Source organism: Ictalurus furcatus, chromosome 1 (genome assembly GCF_023375685.1).
Source record: "Ictalurus furcatus strain D&B chromosome 1, Billie_1.0, whole genome shotgun sequence".
NCBI lineage: Eukaryota > Metazoa > Chordata > Actinopteri > Siluriformes > Ictaluridae > Ictalurus > Ictalurus furcatus.
The window spans coordinates 10,987,057-11,010,994 of NC_071255.1; the positions used below are offsets into that span (position 1 = coordinate 10,987,057).

At 44.2% G+C, this 23,938-nt stretch overlaps 2 protein-coding genes across 5 annotated transcripts in view; one reads left to right on the top strand and one right to left on the bottom strand.

Moving 5' to 3' along the window:
- Positions 1–10,943, top strand: part of cicb (capicua transcriptional repressor b) — a 57,944-nt gene extending 47,001 nt beyond the window's left edge. For 2 of the 3 annotated variants that reach the window (XM_053624956.1, XM_053624947.1), the window contains 15 exons: positions 917–1,049; positions 1,178–1,356; positions 1,560–1,695; positions 2,785–2,882; positions 3,147–3,987; positions 4,335–4,474; positions 4,595–4,743; positions 4,885–5,066; positions 5,379–5,750; positions 5,854–6,161; positions 7,795–7,949; positions 8,154–8,314; positions 8,405–8,539; positions 8,639–8,770; positions 9,812–10,943. In XM_053624956.1, the coding sequence (XP_053480931.1) occupies positions 917–1,049; positions 1,178–1,356; positions 1,560–1,695; positions 2,785–2,882; positions 3,147–3,987; positions 4,335–4,474; positions 4,595–4,743; positions 4,885–5,066; positions 5,379–5,750; positions 5,854–6,161; positions 7,795–7,949; positions 8,154–8,314; positions 8,405–8,539; positions 8,639–8,770; positions 9,812–10,098 (3,408 nt within the window). In that variant the 3' untranslated portion in view covers positions 10,099–10,943. The remainder of the gene's footprint in view (positions 1–916; positions 1,050–1,177; positions 1,357–1,559; positions 1,696–2,784; positions 2,883–3,146; positions 3,988–4,334; positions 4,475–4,594; positions 4,744–4,884; positions 5,067–5,378; positions 5,751–5,853; positions 6,162–7,794; positions 7,950–8,153; positions 8,315–8,404; positions 8,540–8,638; positions 8,771–9,811) is intronic. The other variant, XM_053624964.1, reaches the window with a different exon arrangement.
- Positions 10,944–14,209: 3,266 nt separating this feature from the next.
- On the bottom strand, positions 14,210–23,932 carry znf526 (zinc finger protein 526). 2 transcript variants are annotated; one of them, XM_053624978.1, is made up of 8 exons: positions 23,597–23,932; positions 19,294–19,772; positions 19,016–19,170; positions 18,104–18,205; positions 17,035–17,837; positions 16,808–16,934; positions 15,167–16,699; positions 14,210–15,044 (listed from the first exon to the last, which is right to left on the bottom strand). In XM_053624978.1, the coding sequence occupies exons 2-8, from the start codon at positions 19,559–19,561 to the stop codon at positions 14,883–14,885; spliced, it is 3,150 nt and encodes a 1,049-aa protein (XP_053480953.1). In that variant the 5' UTR covers positions 19,562–19,772; positions 23,597–23,932; the 3' UTR covers positions 14,210–14,882. The 2 variants fall into 2 exon arrangements, with proteins under 2 accessions (XP_053480953.1, XP_053480961.1); XM_053624986.1 differs by lacking the exon at positions 23,597–23,932 and having other exon boundaries at positions 19,294–20,581.
- Positions 23,933–23,938: the final 6 nt, after the last annotated feature.

Sequence of the window (23,938 nt, forward strand, 5' to 3'; positions counted from 1 at the left end):
GTTCACTTCAGTGAGGTTTCGAATAAACACACAGATTTAGCAGATTACACCTAGTTTATTCACCTTATTCACCTATTTTATTCACCTAAATTTCAGATTGACTGACTGTAAAAAAAAAAAAAAAAAAAATTCATGTTGCTGACGAGGGCTTAGTGGTTAGCACGTTCGCCTCACACCTCCAGGGTCGGGGGTTCGATTCCCACCGTTGCCCTGTGGGTGCGGAGTTTGCATATTCTCCCCGTGCTGCGGGGGTTTCCTCCGGGTACTCCGGTTTCCTCCCCCAGTCCAGAGACATGCTTGATAGGTGGATTGGCATGTCCAAAGTGTCTGTAGTGTATGAATGGGTGTGTGAATGTGTATGTGATTGGCACCCTGTCCATGGTGTACCCCGCCTTGTGCCCGATGCTTCCTGGGATAGGCTCCAGGTTCCCCGTGACCCTGAAAAGGATAAGCGGTATAGAAGATGGATGGATGTTGCTGACATATACGTATAGTTTACCGCCTGAATAATTACGTAGTATGACTCTAGAATTGTTCGAGCCAGAAGATGTCAGCATGTTAGTGACACCAAGACTCAGAAAATCTGCTGCAGTAGAAAAGCTTTGCTTGTAGAGTTGTAAAGTTCTGGAAATTAAAGATGAAACTTAGATACTATAACGACTCTCAAATCCAGGTTAATGGCATATCTTTGTAGCATAGCTTTATGATAGTTGTAAGTGAATAAAGTTGAACTGCCTTCCGTACTGTGTGCTGTAATATTAGCGAAGGCCTAGATGTTTATACAGGATATATCTCCTGGGCCACAAGCAAATTCGGAGCAGGTTGTGTTCTTTTTAAAGCACAGTGAGCTGCTTCACAGGTTTTTTTTGTTTGTTTGTTCGTTTGTCGTCGTCCCCACCCTTTCCATCCCTCACAGGTGAAGGAAGCGCACTTTAAGGCCCACCCCGACTGGAAGTGGTGTAATAAGGACAGGAAGAAGTCGAGCAGCGAGAGCCGTAACGCGCCAGGTGGGAAGGATGTCCGAGAGAGAAGCATGTCAGAAACAACAGGTAGCGAGACTGCGCTCTTTTTTTTTTCAGGCCTAATAATAAACACTTCTTTAAGCTGTATCTTACAACATAGTTCCTAAAGTACATCCTTTTTTTTTTTTCTTGTTCTTTCCCATTGTCTCATTCAGAGCCTCCATCTGTTTCCATGGGTGCTGAGCTGAAAGGGATGGGGCCGAGTGTGGTGGGCGTGTCAGAGCGCGCTGGAGGGGAGAGGCTTGCACGCCCTCGTGCCTTCTCGCAGAGTGCTATGCACAGCTTGGAGAGGAGTGAGAGAGGCAACCCTCAGGTGCTAGCAGAGCTCGCCCAGGTAATACACATACACACACACACACACACACCTACACACACTCCTCATACACACTTCTATTCCAATGTTCTAGGCTATATTAATAAAATATTGGACTGACCGAGTCCCATCTCAGAAAACACAATTATCATGCATTCACCCCTCGCTCTCTCTGTTGCGCTCTCTCTCTCTCTCTCTCTCTCTCTCTCTCTCTCTCTCTCTAGATATGTGGGGATGGGGGCCAGTTTTCAAGCCGTGGGGGAGGACTGTCTCAGGTCCAGAGGGGTGTTAGTGAAGATATGACCAGTGATGAGGAACGCATGGTCATCTGTGAAGAGGAGGGGGATGATGATGTCATTGGTGAGTCAAGATTATTCATTTACCATCACCATCATCATCATTTGGTGCACGGTCTTCTAAATGTAATCAAATTCAGCATTTTAGCTGCCACATGCTGCTTAATGTGTCTGCTGAAACTTTATCTAAATCCCCCAGCAACACAATTTCAAGTGTTAAAATGCTCTTTGTGAGCAGATACCAAATGTATATACGACTAACTACTATTTAACTATAACTAAATGTGATTTTCTGTCTGATCAGCGTATCAGACCTCCGATTGACAACAGCATATACAGTGCAAAGCATATAATGTCAACACATTGTGAACAGTGCTAGTGCTAGAAAAGTGTGTAGGAATAATAATAGTTTTTGTTTTTACATGCAAGTTGTGAACACCTGACTGATTCGAAAAGCTATACAGTCACCGAGGCAGGTTATTTAGGTAAAGTTGGGGTGGTTAACATTTAACGTTTTGTATCAGGTGGACAAAATTCAGATTTCTTTTGAAGCTTTGTGAAGCATTCATGTGTCTAACTACATCCACCCACCCTCTCCAGTACAGTGTAGGTAGCTTGGGTGAGAGGGACTCCGCTGCCAACTGAGCCTGCACAGTCAAATAGCTAGTAGCTATGCCTTGGAAATAGTTTCAGCATTGTTGGTTTGTGTGTTGCATTTAAGCGTGTTTGAGGAGGCTTTATAAATATTCATATTCATAAATGGCACATGTCCCATTTAAATGTTTAAAATATGTCTAATGATGGTTTTGGATGATATCCTTTGATTCTGGACCATGAAAACAGTTGGAAGGATTGTAGACAGAGCTCTTTTGCCAAAAGTAAAACCTTAGGGCTTTGGGATTAAGGATGTGTGGGTGCGATCACTATGTTTACAAAAGAACTAAAAGCAGAATATGATTGTTTCTTAAGCAGGACATAACATAACATTGCTCTAGCTTGATCGATGTGGGAAGTGAAGCAGTCAGTGGAATGAAACAAAAAAAAAAAGGTTGTCACTAGGAAGAGAATGTACAGGTCATTGCAAACAATCCAGCGTTCAGAGCTCGACTTCATCAATAACTCGATGGCATTCTGTCTCCCTCTCCTAACACAGAGGACCCTTATCCAGGCAGCTCTATAGACCTGAAGTGTAAGGAGAAGGTGACCGACAGCGACAGTGAAAACGCATCTGGGGACGAAGGTGAACGCAAGGTAGCACTCTGAATCTAACTTGTGGCCCCACACGTCACCAACAAAACACATGCAGTGCACATAGCCTATAGTGGTGTTTAGTTGTAATCAGGAGTAAACAGTTTGTAATTGTTTTTTTGTTTTGTCTTTCTGGTCCACTAACTGTGGAAGTAAATTATGTTTAATATCGTAATGCGGTAATATACAGTTCTGTGCCTTTATTTTTTTTAAAAATCTCATTTTGCTTGCTCAATTATTTCCTCCTCGCTCCTCTCGCTCTCTTAGAGGGTCTTCGCCCCTGTGATCTGCTCGTCAGCATCGGGGCCCGGTCACGGGCGGAGCATATCTCTCTCCTCCTACCCTTCCTCCAGACACTCCTCGGACACTTCCGTGAAGAGGAAGCGTGTGATCGAGGGAGGAGAGGGAGAGCGTCGGGATGGCGAAGCTGGTGCGTCTCACTGTCTTCCCCTGTCTTCCTCTGGCCAGTCCATTTCAGCCAGTGCGTCTTCAACACTGGGAGCAGTGAGAGTAGCATCCACTATCGTCACTAACGTGGTACGTCCTGTCGTCAGTACGCCAGTGCCAATCGCCAGCAAATCGACCCAAGACAGAAAAGCCGCCGCTCCTCAGACGCAGCTTGTTATTGGATCTGGAGTGGCAGGAAGTGGAACAACTATGGGCGGGTACTATTCCTCATCTTCGCCCAGTCCTGTAACTGCACCTGGAGGTCAAGGGGGACTAAATCTAGTCTTGGGAGGCACATTCCAGGCACCGTCTGCAGTGCAGCTTGTCACACCCCCTCCTTGTCAAAATCCAGCATCCCTCGCCACGGTCACTCCCACACAGTGTAATGGTCCTGCACCTCTGCCTCTGCTGCAGCCTCACATCCTGCCTACAGCCTCGCCCGCACCCTCTGCAGGCCAAAAAGCAGTCACGCAAGTACAGTACATCCTGCCCACGCTCTCTGCCAACAACCCCAAGAGCCCCTCCCCTCAGCTTCCCAGCCAGCCAACCAGTATCTTCACCCTGCCTACAGCTCCACCCACACTTGCTTCAGTGGCAAATGGGAAGCAGTCAGGATATACCTCTGGCCCTGCAGTAGGCATGGTCAGTCCAGGAGCTAGAGGTGAGAAATCGTTTAGTCCATGACGAGGGAAAACAATATCTTGTGAAGAGGTTGCTAAGATATCAAACTAAGATATGAGGCTCTGCTGTATTGCTATTCTTGTTATATTTCTTGTTTTAAAATGTTAAAAGTGAAAAAAAAGGTATAGCTAAACTATGAGTTGTTCAAATATTATACAAATTAAATTCATTCACTAATAATGAATCAGTTCTTCTGCATTGCTTTTGCTGTTATGCCTTTGTAGCTTGTGCTACTGTAGATAGGTATGGTGCTGGAGTGATAGCGCCCCTGTTATTTATATCACACTGCCGGTTTTTCTATTTTTTCTTTTTTTAATATATCTACAGTGCAAACACAGTCCCCAGTCTTACAGGGCAAGATGCTGGTTCCCATGGCAACTGTGCGGACCACTCCTGCCCCTTCTCAGCAGTTTCCCCTGATGGCTCCTCCTCTTCCTGTGCAGAATGGAGCTCAGTCAGGAAACAAGGTGGCCAGACATTCTCAAACTTACACAGCTAATGATTTGTTCCTATGCAGTAGGACTGATGGGCTTTTATTTCTAGCAGTGTATTAATGATCGCACGTAATACTACCTCTCCTCTTCTAGATCATCCAGATTGCCCCCATGCCTGTCGTGCAGTCCCCGCTTCCTTCAGCAGGGAGTCCATTCCCTGTAACCATGGCAGCAGCCACAGTGGTTGCCCCACCAGGCTCTACCCCCTCACAGGCTGTGCTGCTGCCTCCCCCACCCACGAGGTATGATACACACACTCACACCCCCGACTACACATGCATGATTCCTCCAACACTCCACTCCCACTCTTACACAATGCTGCAGTACTAGAGTTTACTGCAGTCTCTTCCACACGTAACCGTTTCTCTCTCTGCCTCTCTCAGAATCACTTATGTCCAGTCCACTCCAGGAGGCCCCTCCCCTATCCCGCTTGTATCCACTGCAACAGGCTCCGCCTCCCAAACGGCCCCTCCAGCACCTGGATCAGCATATGTGCCGTCTCCTTTGGCCACCTTTGCAGCGATCGCTCATTCGGGACAGACCTTAGTGCAGCCGCTTATTGCTGGTTAGTGTATGTGAAGTGTATCAGCTGTGTAACATTTACACAGTTTACCTCTCACCCCAAACACTTTCAGTCAACCAGAACGAGTTTGGTGTCCTCCTTTAGTTTTGCCTTGGAGCCCTGAGGCTTATGGAGAACTATATCACTCAGGGTGGTTTTTATATGAGCATTAAATGCCAAACATCTGTTTGGGATAGAATTTGGCTAAAGTATTCTATTAACTGAATACACTGTTGCAAAATTTCTCCACAGACATAGCTTTGTGTTTTGAAATAGTATTTTCTAATGAATTCAATTGTTTCCTTGTTTCAACAGGTCAACCCCCTTTGTTAGCACCGCCCCAGTCTCCCAACCCAGCCATCACAGCCATCTACCCCTCTGCCACCGTCACCCTGGCGACAGGGGTGGTGTCTCCAGCAACAGTGCCACCTGGCGTGGTCTATACGGTCTCAAGCCCTTCCATCCTTCCCAAACACACTTCCACCACTTCTGTGACACCTACGACCCTGACGGCCCCTGACAGGCCCGGTCACGGTCCTGCACACGCTGAGCTGGACAGACAGACAGACAAACCACTTCTCTCTCATACTGACAGGCTGACTAAAGTTGGCAGTAGCTCAACGGCTCCACCGCCTGGTGCGACATTGCCTCTACAGCCTGCCAGTCCAGCTCAGCCACCACTTGCAGGTAGAAACTCAGGACACAAAGAGCAGAGGAGAAAAATTGCTATTTATGTTTTTCATGTATCCCAAAAACGATCTGAATTCATGCTCTCGTATCCTTTTTCCAGCTGCCATTTCTAAACCAGCCAGGCCTCCGCAGAAGGTCAAGGCCACCGTGGCCAACATCCCCGTCGGCTGCTACGATGGAGGGGGGAGAGGGAAAGAGCGCGAGAAAGACAGGGAGAAAGAGAAAGAGAGGGAACGTGAGAAGGAGAAAGAGAGCAGCAGCTGTTTCTCCTTTGAGGTGGATAAATCAGGAGAAATGACTGCTGCTGCTCCCACCTCGCTGGACGATGGCTCTTCGGAAGCTGAAGCTCATAACGTTGGTGAAGTTGGTTCCACAAGCACACGCAGCAAAGAGGCCAATGCTAAAGAGGTGACCATTACCAATACCTCTTCCGTATAATAAGATTAAGCACCTATCCTTAAAAAAATAAAAAATAAAAAATATTGCATTATAATCCATTTTTTTCCATGCTACATGCTGTGGATCATAAATACATTCCCATAATGCAGTGATATGGTGTACTTTGAAATGGCAAATGTAAAAAGACTGAACATTTCTTTTTTTTTTCTTTTCTTTGTTTCCCAAAGTAGAAGAGGATAAGCTTTAGTGTGTGTATGTGTGTGTGTATATATGTGTATATATATATATATATATATATATATATATATATATATATATATATATATTTCTTGCACTTAGGATTGATAATCTTTATGTATATTCTTTATTTTTATTTTTCCACATTTTAGAATAATAATAATAAAGTCATCAAAACTCTGGAGTAACACAAATCTAACTATGGGAATTATGTTCAATCCAAAATAAATCAACATAATTTAATATTTTAGCATCTTCAAAGTAGACGCCCTTTTTGCCTAGAATTTCCAGAAATGTATTCTTGGCGTTTCTTCAACCGATTTCTTGAGGAATCTCCCTGAGATGCTTTTTAAACAGTATTAAAGGAGTTCCTCCCTATGCTCGAAACTTATCAGCTGCTTTTCCGAATATTTCACAGAGTCATCCGTTTAAAAAAAAAAATATATATATTTTTTGTAAATAAAATGTTAGTTTTCTAATGAAAGAAATGAATACGCTGGCACAATTATATTTTTGTCTACAACACTGATTTCAAACATTTAATCACACATTTTATATATATATATATATAATATATAGCTTTATCTTGTCTGAACTAGATACACAGTATTCCATTGTATTATCTGCATTATTAGCCAGTCCTATGAACTAGACAAGCGTGTATAATATTGAATTTGAAATCTGCCTTCATTGTGATGCGAGTAATTAAACACCAGTGCAGTCTCACCCTCATTAGGATAATATTAAGGTCAGGATCATTTATTTTGAAATTGTTAAATCAAATGGCTAAGTCGCTAAGGATGAAAATTTGCTGCGTATTACTGAATCGTTAATGAATGCTTCTCAGACTCTCTGTATCCATTTGAAGTGGCTTTTCAAAGCGGTGGGTCAGCATGTAATAGCATAATGAGAATTCACAGTTTTGGGTGCTTATCCACCACCCACGATGCGTGCAGGTCTGCCCTACTTCCACTTGTGTTGTGTAGAAAATGTTCTGAGATTGCAGTGTGGCACGCATGCTAATTAAGTAGTTGGGGCTGTCTTTAAGACCAAGTGGAAATCTATGCAAAAAGCAGTTTATTCTGAGGGAAAATGCTGGCAAGCCATGAAACGTTTTTAATACCTCACATCATCCTTCCCACTCAAGTGTCAAGCATAATAAAGTGCCATGGTCGTTTCCCTGTTAGCAGAACGCGTTAGCGTCGTGTTCTTTCCCCAGCAATTAATGTTAGACAGTTGAAATGAAGCAGGGTGACAACTGGGGCAAAAGTTCCTTGTTAATGATTTTTATTTATTTTTATTTTTTTCACACTCTATGACGTACAAAGCCAGAATTCATATAAACTCTCACTGTCTCATGCAGCTTAGAAAGGATTCATTTGATTTCTTTGTGCTTTTCTCACAGGCTGAATGGAAAGACTCTACTTCCTCTTCTCCATTACCTCAATCAGCGTCAGAGCCTGCCCCACCCCTTCCGCAGTCAGACAAAGATACTCCTCTTCCTAAAAAGCTTAAGTCCCGCCCCCCACCACTGAAGCGCCCATTCGATTCAGTTGACAAGTGAGTTCCTTTTTTTTGTTTGTTTGTTTTTTTGTTTGTTTTTTGGACAAAATATAATGCCATTATGACTATTTAAATTCAGGATTGGCTCAATCTATCATTTTTACATTTTACCATCATCACCCCACTTGCTTGAACATTTACTTCATAGAATTTTTTTGTTCCACGGCTGTGATTATTTGACGTGAGCTGCGATGTGTGCAGAGTCCTGTCAGAGGTGTACTTTGAGGAGCGATTTGCTGAGCTGCCAGAGTTTCGTCCAGAGGAGGTGCTTCCCTCGCCGACCTTACAGAGCCTGGCCACCTCTCCACGCGCCATTCTGGGCAGCTACCGCAGGAAGAGGAAGAACTCGACCGGTGAGAGAGGCAAGAACAAAGGGTTTAGTGTTAAGCAACATGCATACTTAACGCTAACAATAATAATAATAATAATACAAATGCTTGTATCATGCGCAGATTTAGACTCCTCCACGGATGACCCCATTTCCCCGAAGAGAAAGAGCCGGCGCAGGTCTAGCTGCAGCTCAGAACCTAACACACCCAAAAGCGCTGCCAAGTGTGAGGGTGATATATTTACCTTTGATAGGCCAGGTAAGACAAGTCAAGCTTCACACTGACTTTCAAGTAGAGAGACAAACCCCTCATGGATTTCGACTTCCTGATGTCTTATTGTCGCTTTCTCTGTGGCAGGTACAGATGGGGAGGACATACTGGGGGAGCTGGAATTTGATAAGGTGCCATACTCCTCTCTGAGAAGAACTCTGGATCAGAGGAGAGCTCTCGTCATGCAGCTGTTCCAGGAGCATGGCTTCTTCCCTTCAGGTAATAACACACACACTCATTCACTCACACACACACACCAACCAATCAAACTTTCATTATGGCAGCGATTACTTTTAAAATATTTCTAAAATACAAAAAAGTGCCTAAATACTGATTCCATAAGAAATCGTTTTATTACTTTGACTCGAAAAGAGCCTCCAACAAACTGACAAGAAATACATAAATACTGATTACTTACTAGTAAAATGTTTATACCAGAGTGCTGTTGGATTTTCTATTAGGTTTGTCAGAAGGTCAGACGGTGTTGATTCATTTTCTGTAACAGCAACTAGTTATAGAACTAGGCTACTAAGGTTTTTATTAATGTGTAATTGCTGATATGGTGATGTTTTCTGCGAGGAGACGTTTATTTAGCCCGAGGCTTTCGTCTCGGTGCTTTGGAACAGTCAGAGGATAAGATATAGCTTATAATAATCTTAAGAGATAACCGTTACTAACTCGTTTCTTGGACATTCCACAAACATTAAACGTAACTTTAAACGGATAAGAAATACGGCGTGTCGTCATTTAATGAATTGCAGCATTGTTACCAAATTGCTGTGGTACAAGAGGAGTAAAATACTTTAGATCACGCTGTTTTAGGAAAATAAACAAATGTGGATTGGTACCGAATCACACCACCCCTGTTATAGGAAAGTAATCAGTTGATTGATTATTTTCCTGTAACAACATGCCCGGCCATGTTTATTCCTTAAAACGATGCCACCACCTCACTAGTAGGAAAATTGAGTTGAATTTAATGTCTTTGAGAACAATTCAGTGCAACTCAGACAGTCTGTCCTCAAAAACATTCATCTTGTTTGAGAAGTAAGCAGCCACCAATTCGCACGCCTATATTCCCATACAGCACTATTAGCTAGTCACGTTGGAGATATTTCTCTTTTAGAACTGCCTCATCCTCCATCTGAAGTGCTTTTTTCTGATCTCGGAAGGAAGCATAACCCAGATAGACTCTCCTGTGCTCATGCAGAAAATCCTGTGTATAATCTTTACACATATTTCAAATATTTTCCTCTGTAGCCCAGGCCACTGCTGCATTCCAGGCACGATATGCCGATATCTTCCCTACCAAGGTGTGTTTGCAGTTGAAGATCCGCGAGGTCCGCCAAAAGATCATGCAAACGGCTGCGCCCAGCGAAATCGCAGGCACTTCTGACTCTGCCTCTTTACCGGGCCCGTCTGGGCCCGCAGCCAACGAGGGAGGAGGCGGGTCCGGGTCTGCAGAAAAAGAGGCGGAGCGAGACGAGGAGCAAAGCAACTCTGAAGAGCCCAGGAACGCAGGCGATTCACTGGACTCCACCAGATGAGTTCGATGGACAAAGCAAGAGGAATGACCGATATCCAGATCCCTCCTCCTGCATCTATAGAAGACACGAGTATTGCTCATCTCAGAGTGCGAGTGAGGAATGGATGTTCAGAGAAGGAGGTCCCAACACAACCTGGGGTTTTCAACTGAATTCTACAGTATTTCATGTTTTAAAAAGACCTTTAATTACAAGAGACTCGAGCATAGGTCACATTTACTTACACACACACACTTCTCGTTGTCTTAAATATCCACACTTGAACTTAAAAGCATTATTTTGCTGCGAAGGCTTCCTTTGGACTCTTGAGACTTGAAGATTACAGAATTGTTCTGTAAACAGTGAAGGCAACCCTGCTATTGTACAAAGGCAGGACTTAGGAGGGCATCAAATTCCTTTACAGACTAAACTGATTTTTTTTTTTTTTTTAAAGCGTGACACATATGGAAGTATCAGTTGGGCACAGATGGTTTGTCATAGGCTCATGGTTTACTGCCAGTCATTGGGAGGCCGGCCTCCACTGGCTAGGTTTTAGACGTGATGAAGACTTAACGGACTCGTATATTTTGATATTTACTTCCCCTTCCCCCCTTCCATTGTGTTTTCACTTTTAAAGGCTTTTTATCAGCGAGCATTGTCAAGGCACTGAATAGCTTGAGCGAGGGACTAGCTTAGCTTTTACAAGCTCCTTCTTCCTATGATTGGCTGCAGTAGATGCCAGTCACGGCCTAAGCTACAGACCGGCCAGCCATGAAGGAAGACGTTATTAGAAGGGAAGTCAGTGGGCACATTATGGCCATTGATTGGACATGTTTCTTTTGTGTGTTTTTTTTTTTTTTCATATATATTAAGAAACATATTTAATTTTTTCTTTCCATGCCATTTTATTCGAGTTAATATGAGGAGGTCGAAAGGATTGTGAAATACATTGTTAGGAATTTACTATAAGAGAACTTTTTTAAAAAAAGAAAAAGCAAACTTGACTTTTAATTTAACTCCTAAATCTACAGGTCAATATGTTATTGAATTTCTCATTACTGTTCTTATTAATACTGTTCTTGTGGATCTGATCCGTATAACCAACATACTGCACCTTTTTGTCTTGCTTTCGAGGATGGAACTATGAGAGGATTGGAGCAAAAAGAAACTCCACTCTTAGGTTGTCCTCCAAAAATCGCACTTCAACTGCGACATTCAACTTTTCCTTTTATTGACCATATCTTGATAATCACAGAGATGTGATTATTATTATTATTATTATTATTATTATTTTCTTTTTTTCAAGAACAAAAATATATTACATGCTCCTATGTCGTCCAGGAAATCCCAGTCTTTTAGCTCTAGATCAACCTTCTCCACTAACATTCCTACCCTGTTCCTTCATTCCTGTTTTTCCCTCCTTCTGTCACTTTATTGGTCTTTCTACATCTCGGCCACTTTAGGTTGAGCTACGAGAGAAAGGTGGAAGAAGAAGAGGAGAAGGAGGCAGGGTGTCCGTGATTGTGCTGTGTAAGGCTTGTTCGTGTTGTACATAGTTCTGGTGGAGTCTCATGGCTCTGTACCATAGTAAGGAGCATTATTAAACGTTAAGCAATGCCATTACAGGAACTGAAATTGTAAAACAAATGGAAAAAAAAAGAAAAAAAAAAAGAATATTAACATTTTGCTAATTATGTGAAAAGATTTATACAAATAAGCTCTACATTTGTATCTATTTCTCTCAGTATATGAATAAATAGATGTTCAAATAAACAGCAACACTTCTGTTCTGCGTAAACCGCTTTTTGTGTAAATTGTCCGCACAGGAAGCAGCATTTTGTAGTGAGCACAGCAAGATATCTGGGCAGATGTTCATGTAACTCAAATCGTCACTCTTTACAACCATGGTGAGCAGAAATGCATCTCAGAATTACACACTGAACCTGAGGCAGATGGAACTACAACTACAACAACAAAAGACCACATTGGCTTGTATACCTTGTATATTGGTGAGCACAGGTTCACCAGAACTGGACAGCTAAAGACTGGGAAAATGTAGCCTGGGGTGATGAATCTCAATTCTCATGCAGATAGTAGAATCAGAATTTGGCATCGATCCATGGATCCAATCTCCCTTGTGTCAACAGTTCAGGCTGGTGATGGTGGCGTAATGGTGTGGGGAATGCTTTCTTCGCACACTTTGGGCCCCCATTAATACCAATCAAGTATCATTTGAATGCCACAACTTTTCTGGGAATCTTATGGATTAGGTGCTTCACTTTATGGACAAAATGTACCCATCTTATAATGGCTACTTTCAGCATGAGATTCAAGATTGCAGATGCAGTCACAACAAAATATAGATTGTGCGTTGCAGTTTGTACTACACCATGAGGGCAAATTATAGCTTTTAACCTATACCTGGAAATGTAGGTACAGTAATAATACATTTAAAAAAAGAAAGCACACACAATATGAAGTTTCGTGCTCTCCCACCTAAGTCCTAAATGGCATTTTCATCAAATTGAGTGAGCTGCACTATACACTGATCAGTCATAACGTTAAAACCACCCGCCTAATATTGTGTAGGTCCCACTAGTGTCCCCAAAACAGCTCTGACCCGCTGAGACATGGACTTCCCATGACCTCTGAAGGTGTGCTGTGTTATCCAGCACCAAGAGGTTAGCAGCAGAATCCTGTAAGTTGGATCGGACTTGTTTGTCCAGCACATCCCACAGATGCTCGGCCAGATTGAGATCTGGGTAGTTCGGAGGCCAAATCAACACCTTGAACTCTGTCGTGTTCCTCAAACCATTCGTGAACAATTTTTTTTTTTTACAGTGTGGCAGGGTGAATTATCCTGCCACTAGGGAATACCGTTGCCATGAAGGGGTGTACTTTGTCTGCAATGTTTAGGAATGTGGTACGTGTCAACGCAACATCCACATGAATGCCAGATCCCAAGGTTTCCCAGCAGAACATTGCCCAGAGCATCACACTGCCTCAGCCGGCTTGCCGGCATCCTGGTGCCATCTCTTCCTCCCAGTATGCAAAGCACATGCACTCGCCCGTCCACATTGTGTAAAAGAAAATGTGATTCATCAGGCCAGGCCACCTTTTTTCCCTGCATCAATGAGTCTTGGGCACCCAGGACCCTGTCGCTGGTTCCTTGGACCACTTTTGTTACTGGGTACACCCCACAAGATCTGCTGTTTTGAAGATGCTCTGACCCAGTCGTCTGCCATCACAATTTGGCCTTGTCAAAGTCACTCAGATCCTTACACTTGCCCATTTTTCCTGCTTCCAGCACATCAACTTCGAGAACTGACTGTTCACTTGATGCCAAATATATCCCACTCCTTGACAGGTGCCACTGTAATGAGATCATTGTTATTCGCTTAATGTTATTGCTGATTGGTATATGGCCAAAAGTTGGACACCTAGATTATGAAACCTGCCTTTAGGGATTTGTGACTATTTCAGCTACAAGAGCATAAATGAGGCCTGGCAGTCCAATTCGTGCCAAAGGTGTTAGTCAGTGCTCTACCTAGTTCCTCCAAGCCAACTTTGTCAAAGCATGTCCTTATGGACCTCACTTAGTGCTCAGGGGTATTGTCATGCTGGAACAGGTTTGGGCCCCTTAGTTCCAGTGAAGGGAAATCATAATGCTACAGCATGCAGACATTCTAAATGATCATGTGCCACCAACATTGCGGAAAAAGTTTAGGGAGGGCCTACGTTTGGGGGTGATGGTCAGGTATCCACATACTATTGGTCACATAGTGCATAATTGTTATGGATAGAGCTGATCTTAAGGAATTTACATCTGAACACTCCATGACAATTTCCTTACGACCACACTGTCGAACTTGAATCTACAGTTACGCAGTGCATTGGTGGCTCAGACGGTTAAGGCTCTGATCAGAAAGTCGGAGGTTCAAGCCCCAGCACCAACAAATTGCCACTGTTGAGCCCTTGAATAAGGCCCTTTACCCTCCCCGCTCCAGGGGCGCCGCTGTGCTCTGACCCCAACTTTGTAACAAGCTGGGATATGCGAAGAAAAGAATTTCACTGTGACAAATAAAGGCTGCTTCTTCACTTCCCAAGCCCCAGAAACACCATTACAACAATGAGACAAACTGAAAATTTTTATTTACAATATTTAACATTGCAGATTGTACAGATTAAAAAAAAAAAAAAAAATTTATAAGAACATATTCAACAGACACCTATGGACTTGGAGAAATGAACTTGTAAAATCAGGTTAAGCAGCAAAAGCACTCCTCAACGGTCTCCATTATGCATTACCTCATCACAAGGCCTAAGGTGAGTGCCTGCATCTGTTAAGACATCGTCCCTTGTGGTCGTGGTTTCCTGTTCACATCCATGTTTGTAAAGTAAAAGTTCCTTTCAAGGAGCGTGCCCCAGAACAGTGTATTGTCCTGAAAAAAAAAAAAGTAGTCTGCATGTATCCTGCAGTTATATTTGTCTTAACGTGGTGCAACAAGGGGTCACTACCATAACTCTGTTATTAACGGTCCCGCTCATCTTCAGTTTTCTATCTTCAGTCTCTCTGAATTGAAGATGTTTGGCGTTGTTAATCACAAGCTGAAATTCAGACGGACACACCTTGTCATTTAATCATTCTAGACTCCTTATTATCCCTTAAGATCAATGCTAATTGCCAGAGTGAGGCAGATTCCCCACTAATACAGTGTCGATCAAATCAATTCTAAATTCCCATTCTGTCCTCACTCTTAAGTGTCCCACAATATGGTGTCAGACTCTAATGAACTGCTCTTGCTGATTCACATGAGCTGCAGGTTGTCCAGAGTGATGGTGTCCATGTTAATCCCGCCTTCCAGGGCTGTGTGGTAAAGCTCTATAGCCTCCGCCAGATCGCCACTCGTCTCGATGATTGCTATTGCTTCTCCAAATTCATTGCACATGATGGTGGGAGTGCCTTGAGTCTGACAAAGCAAGAGAAGACAAGAAGTGAGAGAGTATTACTAGATTGGGACCCAAAAATCTGAGTCCTGTTAATTGACTCTACTGTACTTTGTCATAGCATAAAACCCTAACAGTTACGCACCTGCTCCAGACCAGAAGTCTGGATCTGTATGAGTTGTGGTTGCCCCAGCTGGACACCCTGTTGGCAAAGGTTCATGTCCGAGGCATTCACCACAGCAAGCGTCGCAATATTGCTCTCCATGGTGGTCTCCATTTTATCATCTTTGCCTTGCTCTTCTTGTGCCTTGTTGTGGGTCTTGCGGTGGTTCCTCAGGTTTGAGATGGTCTTGAAGGTCTTTCCGCATTCTGCACATGCGTGTGGTCTTTCCCCAGTGTGTGTCCGTCTGTGCTCGGCCAGATGCATGCTTTGCACAAAACCCTTATTGCAGAACTCGCAGCGAAATGGCCGCTCACCCGAGTGCGTGCGCAGGTGCTCACGCAGGTGGGTGTTCTGCCGGAAGCGCTTGCCACACGCAGCACAAGGATACGGTCTCTCACCTGTGTGGACGCGCTGGTGCAACGTGACGCTTGATGCAGAAACAAACAACTTCCCACACACGGGGCATGGGTGTGATTTCCCACAGGCTGAGCTGGAACCACGTGGGCGGCCTGGTCCCAGTCCGTGGCTCAACTGATGGAGGCGCAGGTTTGCAGCCGAGTTCAGGCGCTTCCCACAGATGGTGCAGTCTAAGTTTGGCTTCGGGATTACAGGAGCAGCATGCTCTACACTCTCAGTAGATGTTTTCTGACCTTTAAGCTCTGATTCATTAGTAGCATCTGTAATAGGGTGTGTCAAGTTGGGATGTTCCTCCAGGCAGTGCAGATCCCTTTGCTTCTTGCGCAAGAACCCTTCGGGGCAATGCGGGCAGGGGTACGGCGCTGGTGCTCCTGGATGGTGAAGGAATCTGTGTGCCACGAGCTTCGCTGGCCGGATGAATGTGGCTGAGCAGTCCGGGCAAGCTGAGGGTGTGGGGTTACTGTGGAGCAGGCGGTGCTGGCGCAGGTTAGAGGACTGTGTGAAAGCCCTGTGACATACGTCACAGCGGTATGGCCGCACCCCGGTGTGAGTCAGGCCGTGGCGAGTGAGGTTGGCCAGTGAAGAGAAGGTCTTGCCACACACACTGCACTGGAACGGACGTTCGCCTGTATGCGTGCGCAGGTGGTTCCGCAGATGGATCTGCTTCTTGAAAGGCTTTCCGCATACGTTGCACTTGAAGCGGCGCTCACTGGAGTGCGCGGTTTGGCGGTGACTTAACAAACGGATTTGGGAAGTAAACATTTTTTTGCAGGTAGAGCAAGGGAACTTGATATCGTCTTCCGTAATGGGAGCCTGCCATTTGTCTGAATCTTCTATAGAGTCCATGTTAAGGTCGTTGTCTGGATTTGACTGTTGCTTTTGTGCTGCTTCTGTTGTAGGATCCTTAGACTCCACTCCGTTCTCTACTGTTACAGCAGCCTGAGAGAGAGAAGCTGCAGCCTCCAGAATGCTCTCACCTGTGTCCGTATCGGCACTTGCAGGAACCAGGAGTGCTGCATGTTTCTGTTTTCTCCACACAGCCTCACGTTCTCTTGCCCTTTGCATAATAGATAGAGGCATCCGCTGCATCAGCGTAACCTGCACAAGAATAATATACAAAAGTTTAATTTATGTTCAATACAGGCCAATACTGTCTATTAATCGGAATAGTATGGAACATTTTCCTAGGTGTGTTCAGAGCATTACTGTGGAGGCAGAGCTAACTGGTTCACGGTTAGTATGAGTGCGTCGGTGGTAAAGAAACTTGGTCATATTGGTGAAGGTTTTGGCACAGAAAGGGCACCTGTGGAGAGGCTCAGATGTATGGGATTTCCTAGAAAATGGAAGAAAAAAAAAAAAAAGCATTTATTACATTTTAGTCAATGGGAATATACATCTTTATGTGGCTTAGAAAGCACTCCTCGTTTCTATACCTGTGTATGATAAGGGTCATTTCTGTAGTGAAGCTGTGCCCACAGTCTACACACAGAAAGCGGGCCTCCCCGGAGTGTGTGCGCATGTGTGTATGCAGTGATCCTGCCTTCTTGAACACCTTGTCGCATTCAGGGCATTCATGCGTTCCCTGCTCATGCACTCTGAGATGTGCCGCCAGCCGATTGGCAGTGGTGAAAGTTCTCTTGCACTCCTCGCATCGTAGGTTGGCACACGAAATGGATGAATTGACTCCGAGACCTGCCAACCGTGTCGTGTACGAACGCCTTCCGCTCTGGCCTTTCCCCTGCTCTGCCTTACTCCCCTCGTCCCTCACGTCACCTTTCCTTCCTTCATCCTCCCTTGCCCTAGCGCCGTCTTCGTAGCCTAACATGACGCCGGCGCCCCCGCTCTCTTTGTCCTGAGCCAGAAAGTGCTCTCCCTGGTGGTGGAGAAAATCTTCCGGAGTGCTGAACAGCAGGTTGCATTCTGAGCACTCGTACGGATGAATGATTAACACCTCTTCCTCTCCGTGCTTCCCCAAGTCTGCACGCTCAACGGCGGGGAGAAGGTTGAGCGTAGTAATGCCGTTCTCAAGCCTGATTGGCTCAGAAGGGAGAAGTGGAGGGAGGAGTTTGGCTTTGCGACTGGTCGTTGAGGCGGAGCCATCTGCAATGGCTTGGGCAGAGCAGAACTGGAGGCGGAGCATGGCAGAAGTAGAGCCAGGCATGGACTGGGTGCTTGGAAGAAGAGTAGCTCTGGGTGGAGCACTAGGCTTGGGTGGAGACTGCTGCTCTCGAAGAGCCTGGTGGACAGATCAAACAAAACAAAAAAATCTACAACTGTATAGCACCCAGTTTACTACGAAATAAAGGTGACTAGATCCGAGTTACAACCCTGAAGATGTTTTGGCACTCATTAAAGCGGCTTCCTCATATCGGGAATCCCCTCAGATAAGTGAAACGCCTTTAAGGTTTTAGCACAGATACACTTTACTTCCTTCCTACTACATTACAATTTATCATGTATGGTATTATCCAGTATTATTTAGAGCAAATGATCAGTAAGCACCTGGGCTAACGTTAGGATCTCTCCGGCTCTCTGTTCATCTAGCACCAGATTTTGCACTTTGCACACAGGGGTGACTGAACCATCTGGCTGTAGAACATAATCCTGAAACAAACAGACAAAAAAAACCAGCAGGATATTATATACTGCGAACAATGCATGTACATAATAAAACTTATCCATTGCCATTAATTCTACAGTAACACCAAGATTCCGGACTGTTCTTTAACCCCACTCCTGCCTACTTCTGAAAGAACTCTCACCGATCCCACTACTACTGCGCTTATTATTTTTGTTTGTAACTGCTCAAATTGAGTTGGGTTCTACTTCTCAAAATATGAATAAATTAACAATTTAAACCACTGTGACCCTGAGCAGGATAAGACATTTATTGAACCTCCTGGAATCGCAGAAATGAACGCAAAAATCAAGCAAACTCTGCGATATTCACAGGAGCTTGCGATTTTTCCAAGCTACTGCAGATTTGTGCCAAGATGAGTCATGTGACCATCACAACGTGCATTGAGCCAAAGCCCCCACGTGCATTGTACATGAGTACAGCTAAAAGGTCTCATTTGCCAACAAACATCACTGCAAAAGACAATTTCGCAAATTCGAGCAGTTTTCCGCAAAAAAAAAGCACAAAAAAATCCGCGAGTTGCTACGCAAATTTTGAAAAAGGAAGCTGCAACAAAATCAAGAATTTTTGGCCACAAAAAAAAAAAAACCTCTGCGAAATCCTGTATGGACTGACTACATGTTACTCAACATGGCCTTTCTTTGTCACTCATGCGGACACTTCTTACAGCACTGCTCAGCAAATAAGACACATTTCTGCAATGTCTCGAATATTTCCTGTAAAAGCACAGCATAGCAACTTTTCTATTTAAACAGCACAATGGTGTGTATACTCACGGTGTCAGCCATGTCGCTGTGTGTGCTGATCTTGTGCGTCTGCCGGTGTGCCATCCACAACTCGGCCGTGTCGAAGAGGGCCAGACACTCCAGGCACTGGTAGTGGATCGGAACTGCAGCAACTGCCGCGTCTGTTTCTGCCACCTCACAAAACTCTGTCAGGTAATAACGTACATATAGACTTAAGAAACAATATCCAAAAAGCATACCTGTAATGAAGAACAAACATCTATCAAGTATACACTTAAAGATAACCATTCGCTCTAGCTTCTACGCACCATGTTCTGCATCCATGCCTGCCTCCCTCATGTGCAGCTCTTGATGGATCAGCAGTTCCTCCGAGTCTCTGAGAAGAGCGCCACATTCCAGACACTGGTACTGACTGTCCCTGGTGTCCTCATGGCTGGAAATGGCCACCAAGTCTTCTACTTCTGTACCAGTGTGCACCTGTTGGTGTATCAGCACCTCCTCCAGAGTATTGAAGAGCTGCTGGCACTCACTGCACATGTACTGATGCTCCACATACTCTTCCTGCTGTTCACTCATGATCACTGCAGGTTTTTGTACTAACAAAAGATGTCTCTTTGTCTATACCTCTGTCTTGGGACAGGTGTACGTGCTCTGCTTATTTAAAGAAGGAACGGAATCCTGTTGTGGTTGGTAAACGTGTCACAGAGGAATTGAGGAAGTCATAGAGGAGTTTTTAGAGTGGTATCATATCTGCAACGGCTCCACAGCAACATGACGACCAGGCAATCTGAAACAAACAAACTTATTTAATGTTATATATAATTATATAATAAAATATACAGTTGTGGTCGGAAGTTTGCATACACTCATAGTGAACATGAATGTCATGGCAATATTGGGATTTCAATCATTTCTTTGAACTTGTCTTTTTCTGGGGCAGAATGATTGTACAACATACATCTTTAATAAAAAAACAAGAATTTGGTTCACAAGTTTTAATTTATTTGGAGTTTTCTGTAGTCAATACAAGGTCAGAAATATACATACAGCACACCTAATATATAGCTGAATGTCCATTAGCAAGTTTCACCTCGAGTAGACGCTTTTGGTAGCTGTCCACCAGCTTCTGGCAGAATTCCGGTTGGATATGTGACCACTCTTCTTGGCAGAATTGGTAAAGTTCAATGACATTTGTTGGTTTCTTGGCCCTGACTCGACTTTTAAGCACAGTCCACAAATTTTCGATACGGTTGAGATCAGGACTTTGGGAAGACCATTCCAAAAGCTTAATGTTAGCCTGCTTTATCCATTCCACAACCAGCTCTGATGTGTGTTTGGGGTCATTGTCCTGTTGGAACACCCTACTGTGTCCAAGTTTCAACCGTCTGGCTGATGGTTTGAGATTATGCTGAATAATTCTAAGGTAGTCCTCCTTCTTCATTACTCCATCCACTTTGTGCAATGCACCAGTTCCACTGGCAGCAAAACAGCCCCAGAGCATAATGCTACCACCACCATGCTTAACAGGTGGTACAGTGTTCTTTACTCCTCCAAACATACCTCTGGTCATTGTGGCCAAACAACTCAATTTTTTGCCTCATCTGACCATAAAAGGCTTTTTTTCCAGAAGGCTATTTCTTTGTTCATATGATCAGACTCAAACTTTACACAGGCTTGAAGGTGTTGATTTTGGAGAAGAGGCTTCTGTCTTGGACGGCAGCCTTTCAGTCCATGTCGATGTAAAACTCACTTGACTGTAGACAGTGACACTGATGTTCCAGCAGCTTCCAGTTCATGGCAGGCCTGTGCCTTGGAGGTTCCTGGGTTTTTCCTGACTATCCGAACCAACTTCCTCTCAGTTGAGGGTGACAGATTGGGTCTTCTTCCAGACCTTGGCAAAGTGGCTACACTTCCCAGTAAATTGTTCTTACATACAATTGTTTGAACTGATGATCTTGGAATCTGCAATTGTTTAGAAATGGCTCCAAGAGACATTCCTGACTTGTGTCAATCCACCATCCTCTTTTTCAGATCTGCACTGTGCTCCTTGGACTTTCCCACAGCACTGTGTGTAGGTCAATCCTATGAGTGCTGTCAAACAAACCCTTTTCATGTTGGCACAGAGATGCTGTCAGCTGTAGTCAGTCATGATCACTAACAGGAAATTAAGAGGCCTTGGTCTTGGCAAATTAAAGGACATTTTGGAACGTTCAGCACCGCTGAATTAATACAAGTGTTTATGTATATTTTTGACCCTGTATGTATAATTGTGACTTGTGTTGACTACAGAAAACCCCCAAATAAATGTAAACTTGTTAACCAAATTGTTGTTTTTATTTTTATTAAAGATGTATGTTGTACAATCATTCTGCCCCAGAAAAAGACAGGTGCAAAAAATTATTGAAAGCCCAATATTGCCATGACATTCATGTTCACGATGTGTATGTAAACTTCCGACCGCAAATGTATATATCTGTATTATTAATAATTATCTAGCCTGTGTGGAGCAGAGAAAACAGGGAAAACCCAATCACAATGCTTTTGATGAATTGATAAATACTTCATTTCTATTGGTCATTGATTCAGGCTGTTTAGTTTCACATTTATCTCCTTGATCAACTTGTGAAATTCACTGTGCTATATCATCATTGTGTAGTGGTACTGCCTGGAGGTAGGGACATACCGATCTGACAGAGTATGATGACGACTCTGGCTTAAAACCCTGGACTGGATTTGACATTTTCTGATTCGGACAACTGGTAGTTTGTTTATCATGTACATGAACACAGAACAAAAACAGTCTAAGTCTGCAGCCATTTTGAGAGTTTTGCATAACTTGCCACCTAATTATTTACTAAGTAACTTTAAGGATTAGATTTGTGCATTGGCTGATACTTAAATCCTGAACAACTCTCATTATTCTTTATAATTACAATTAAAAAATATGTTTTTTGTGATGAAATTCTGAGTTGACTTGCTGTCATTTCTTTTATTTTCACTGGTCCATTTGTTACTTTGGTTAATGCTGCATGCGAGTCCGAATTGTTTCGTGGACCCGGACAGTCCGGCACTTGCGCTTTCGCCGCAGAGGCAAAGCGCACACGATGCTTCTCCTTCATCTCGTAGGATACGATGCATATGGTGAATATTATATATACAAACGCTCTCCCTCCAGACTGTCTAATTTTAGCGGCAAGAAAACTTGATTTGTTGTCAAAAGTGGAATGCAAGTTGCGCCGCCCACTGATAAGTCACAATGGCAACCAGTATCAGGGACGCCTCACGTCGTAGTATTGCGACCGGCCAGTAGCAGCGGTAAAATCGATGTATCTTAACGTCCCCACAGGAATCAAGAAAATGCATCATCAACCGACAAATAAGCACCAAGATCGTTAAACACAAATATTTCTGATTAAGCATATTTTAAAGTGTTTCTGGTGGAGTTTTCCCAGATCACAGCATTGTATTAAAAATGTAAACAGCTGGGTATTTTTCTTTCATTTCCCCCACAGTGTGCATTATTCCATATTCCATATTCCATTAAGCTCACAAATGTTGGAGTTCTTCTTATGTTTGCATGCAGTAGGACAGAATACACTACACTATACTCAATATATTGGGATTTGATGCATTTGTTTTATTTGATCATGACATGATCGTGTGAGGTTCGAATCCCGCCTCTGCCCTGTGTGCGTGGAGTTTGCAAGTTTCTCCCTGTGCGTCGGGGGTTTCCTCCGGGTACTCCGGTTTCCTCCCCAGTCCAAAGACATGCGCTGTAGGCTGATTGGCATGTCTAAACTGTAGTGTGTGAGTGGGTGTGCGATTGTGCCCTGCGATGGGCTCGCACCCTGTACAGGGTGCCCGGAGCTCCCTGGGACAGGCTCCAGGCTCCCTGAGACCCTGTGTAGGATCAGCGTACAGAAAATGGATGGAATAGAAAGGATCGTGTGATCAATGCCCTCTGATTGAGAACATCTGATTTGAGGGTCAAACCGCTTACTACAAATAAGTCACTTATTTGTGTAATCCATCTGCATACAGTAGCCTTTTGAGGTGTCAGTATTCAGGGCTGATTAGCAATTGTAGGAGTATCTGGCTATTTGATAGGCAAACACCACAATGATTACCCATGCATGTGACCTAACAAGCAACAATGCATTTTCACAATCAAGCGACTTTATCCATGACTTGAGTTACGCTCAAAACAGCACTAGCATAACGAAAGAGTTGAATTAATTGGTCGTATTTGTTAACGCGGTAGTATGCGCATGTCAAACGCAGCCATGACGACGAGTAAAAACGTTACAGCAGCTAACGTGTTATTTAGCCATATTTAATTCGGGACGCTAGCACGCGGTTTGGGCCGAAAAAAAGCCCTCGGTTCCTGCAATATGGAGTGGTTTTGCCTCGTGGCGAGCGTTTGGCGGCGCTCTCCGTTATTCTCCGGACTCTTCTCCGAGCGCCCCGCGGTGTCCGCGGCTCTGCCAAGCCGGAGCGCGGCGGTCTTTAGGCGGCGCTCTTTAGGCGGCGCTCTTCACTTTTCTCCGTAGGTCTGTCGCACACAGGCGAGGCCTTCTTTCCCCTCCGCTCTCAAAAGAATCTCTTACTTACCTCTCTCTCTCATTCTCTCTCTCTCCGGTGTGTTACCGCTTGGACAATCCCTCATGCTGCGAGCTCTCCAGCATCTGCACGACCGTTAGAGCCTCTTCCACGCGGTTTTCTGCCGAATGAAGAAATCAACACGGACAATTCGCGACTTTTTGTGAAAGATTTGGGCGATTATATAAACGCCGCGAGTGAGGGATTGTATCTTTTTTCTCTAGCCGTTGTCTTCCGCAGTGTGTGCCTGCTGACCCGCCCCTAGGGGGTCACATGCCGTTTTTCGGAGGCGCTGATTGGACGTGGAAGCTGTCAGTAAAAAAAAACTTGTCAGCGCAAACGGAAGACAGTTTG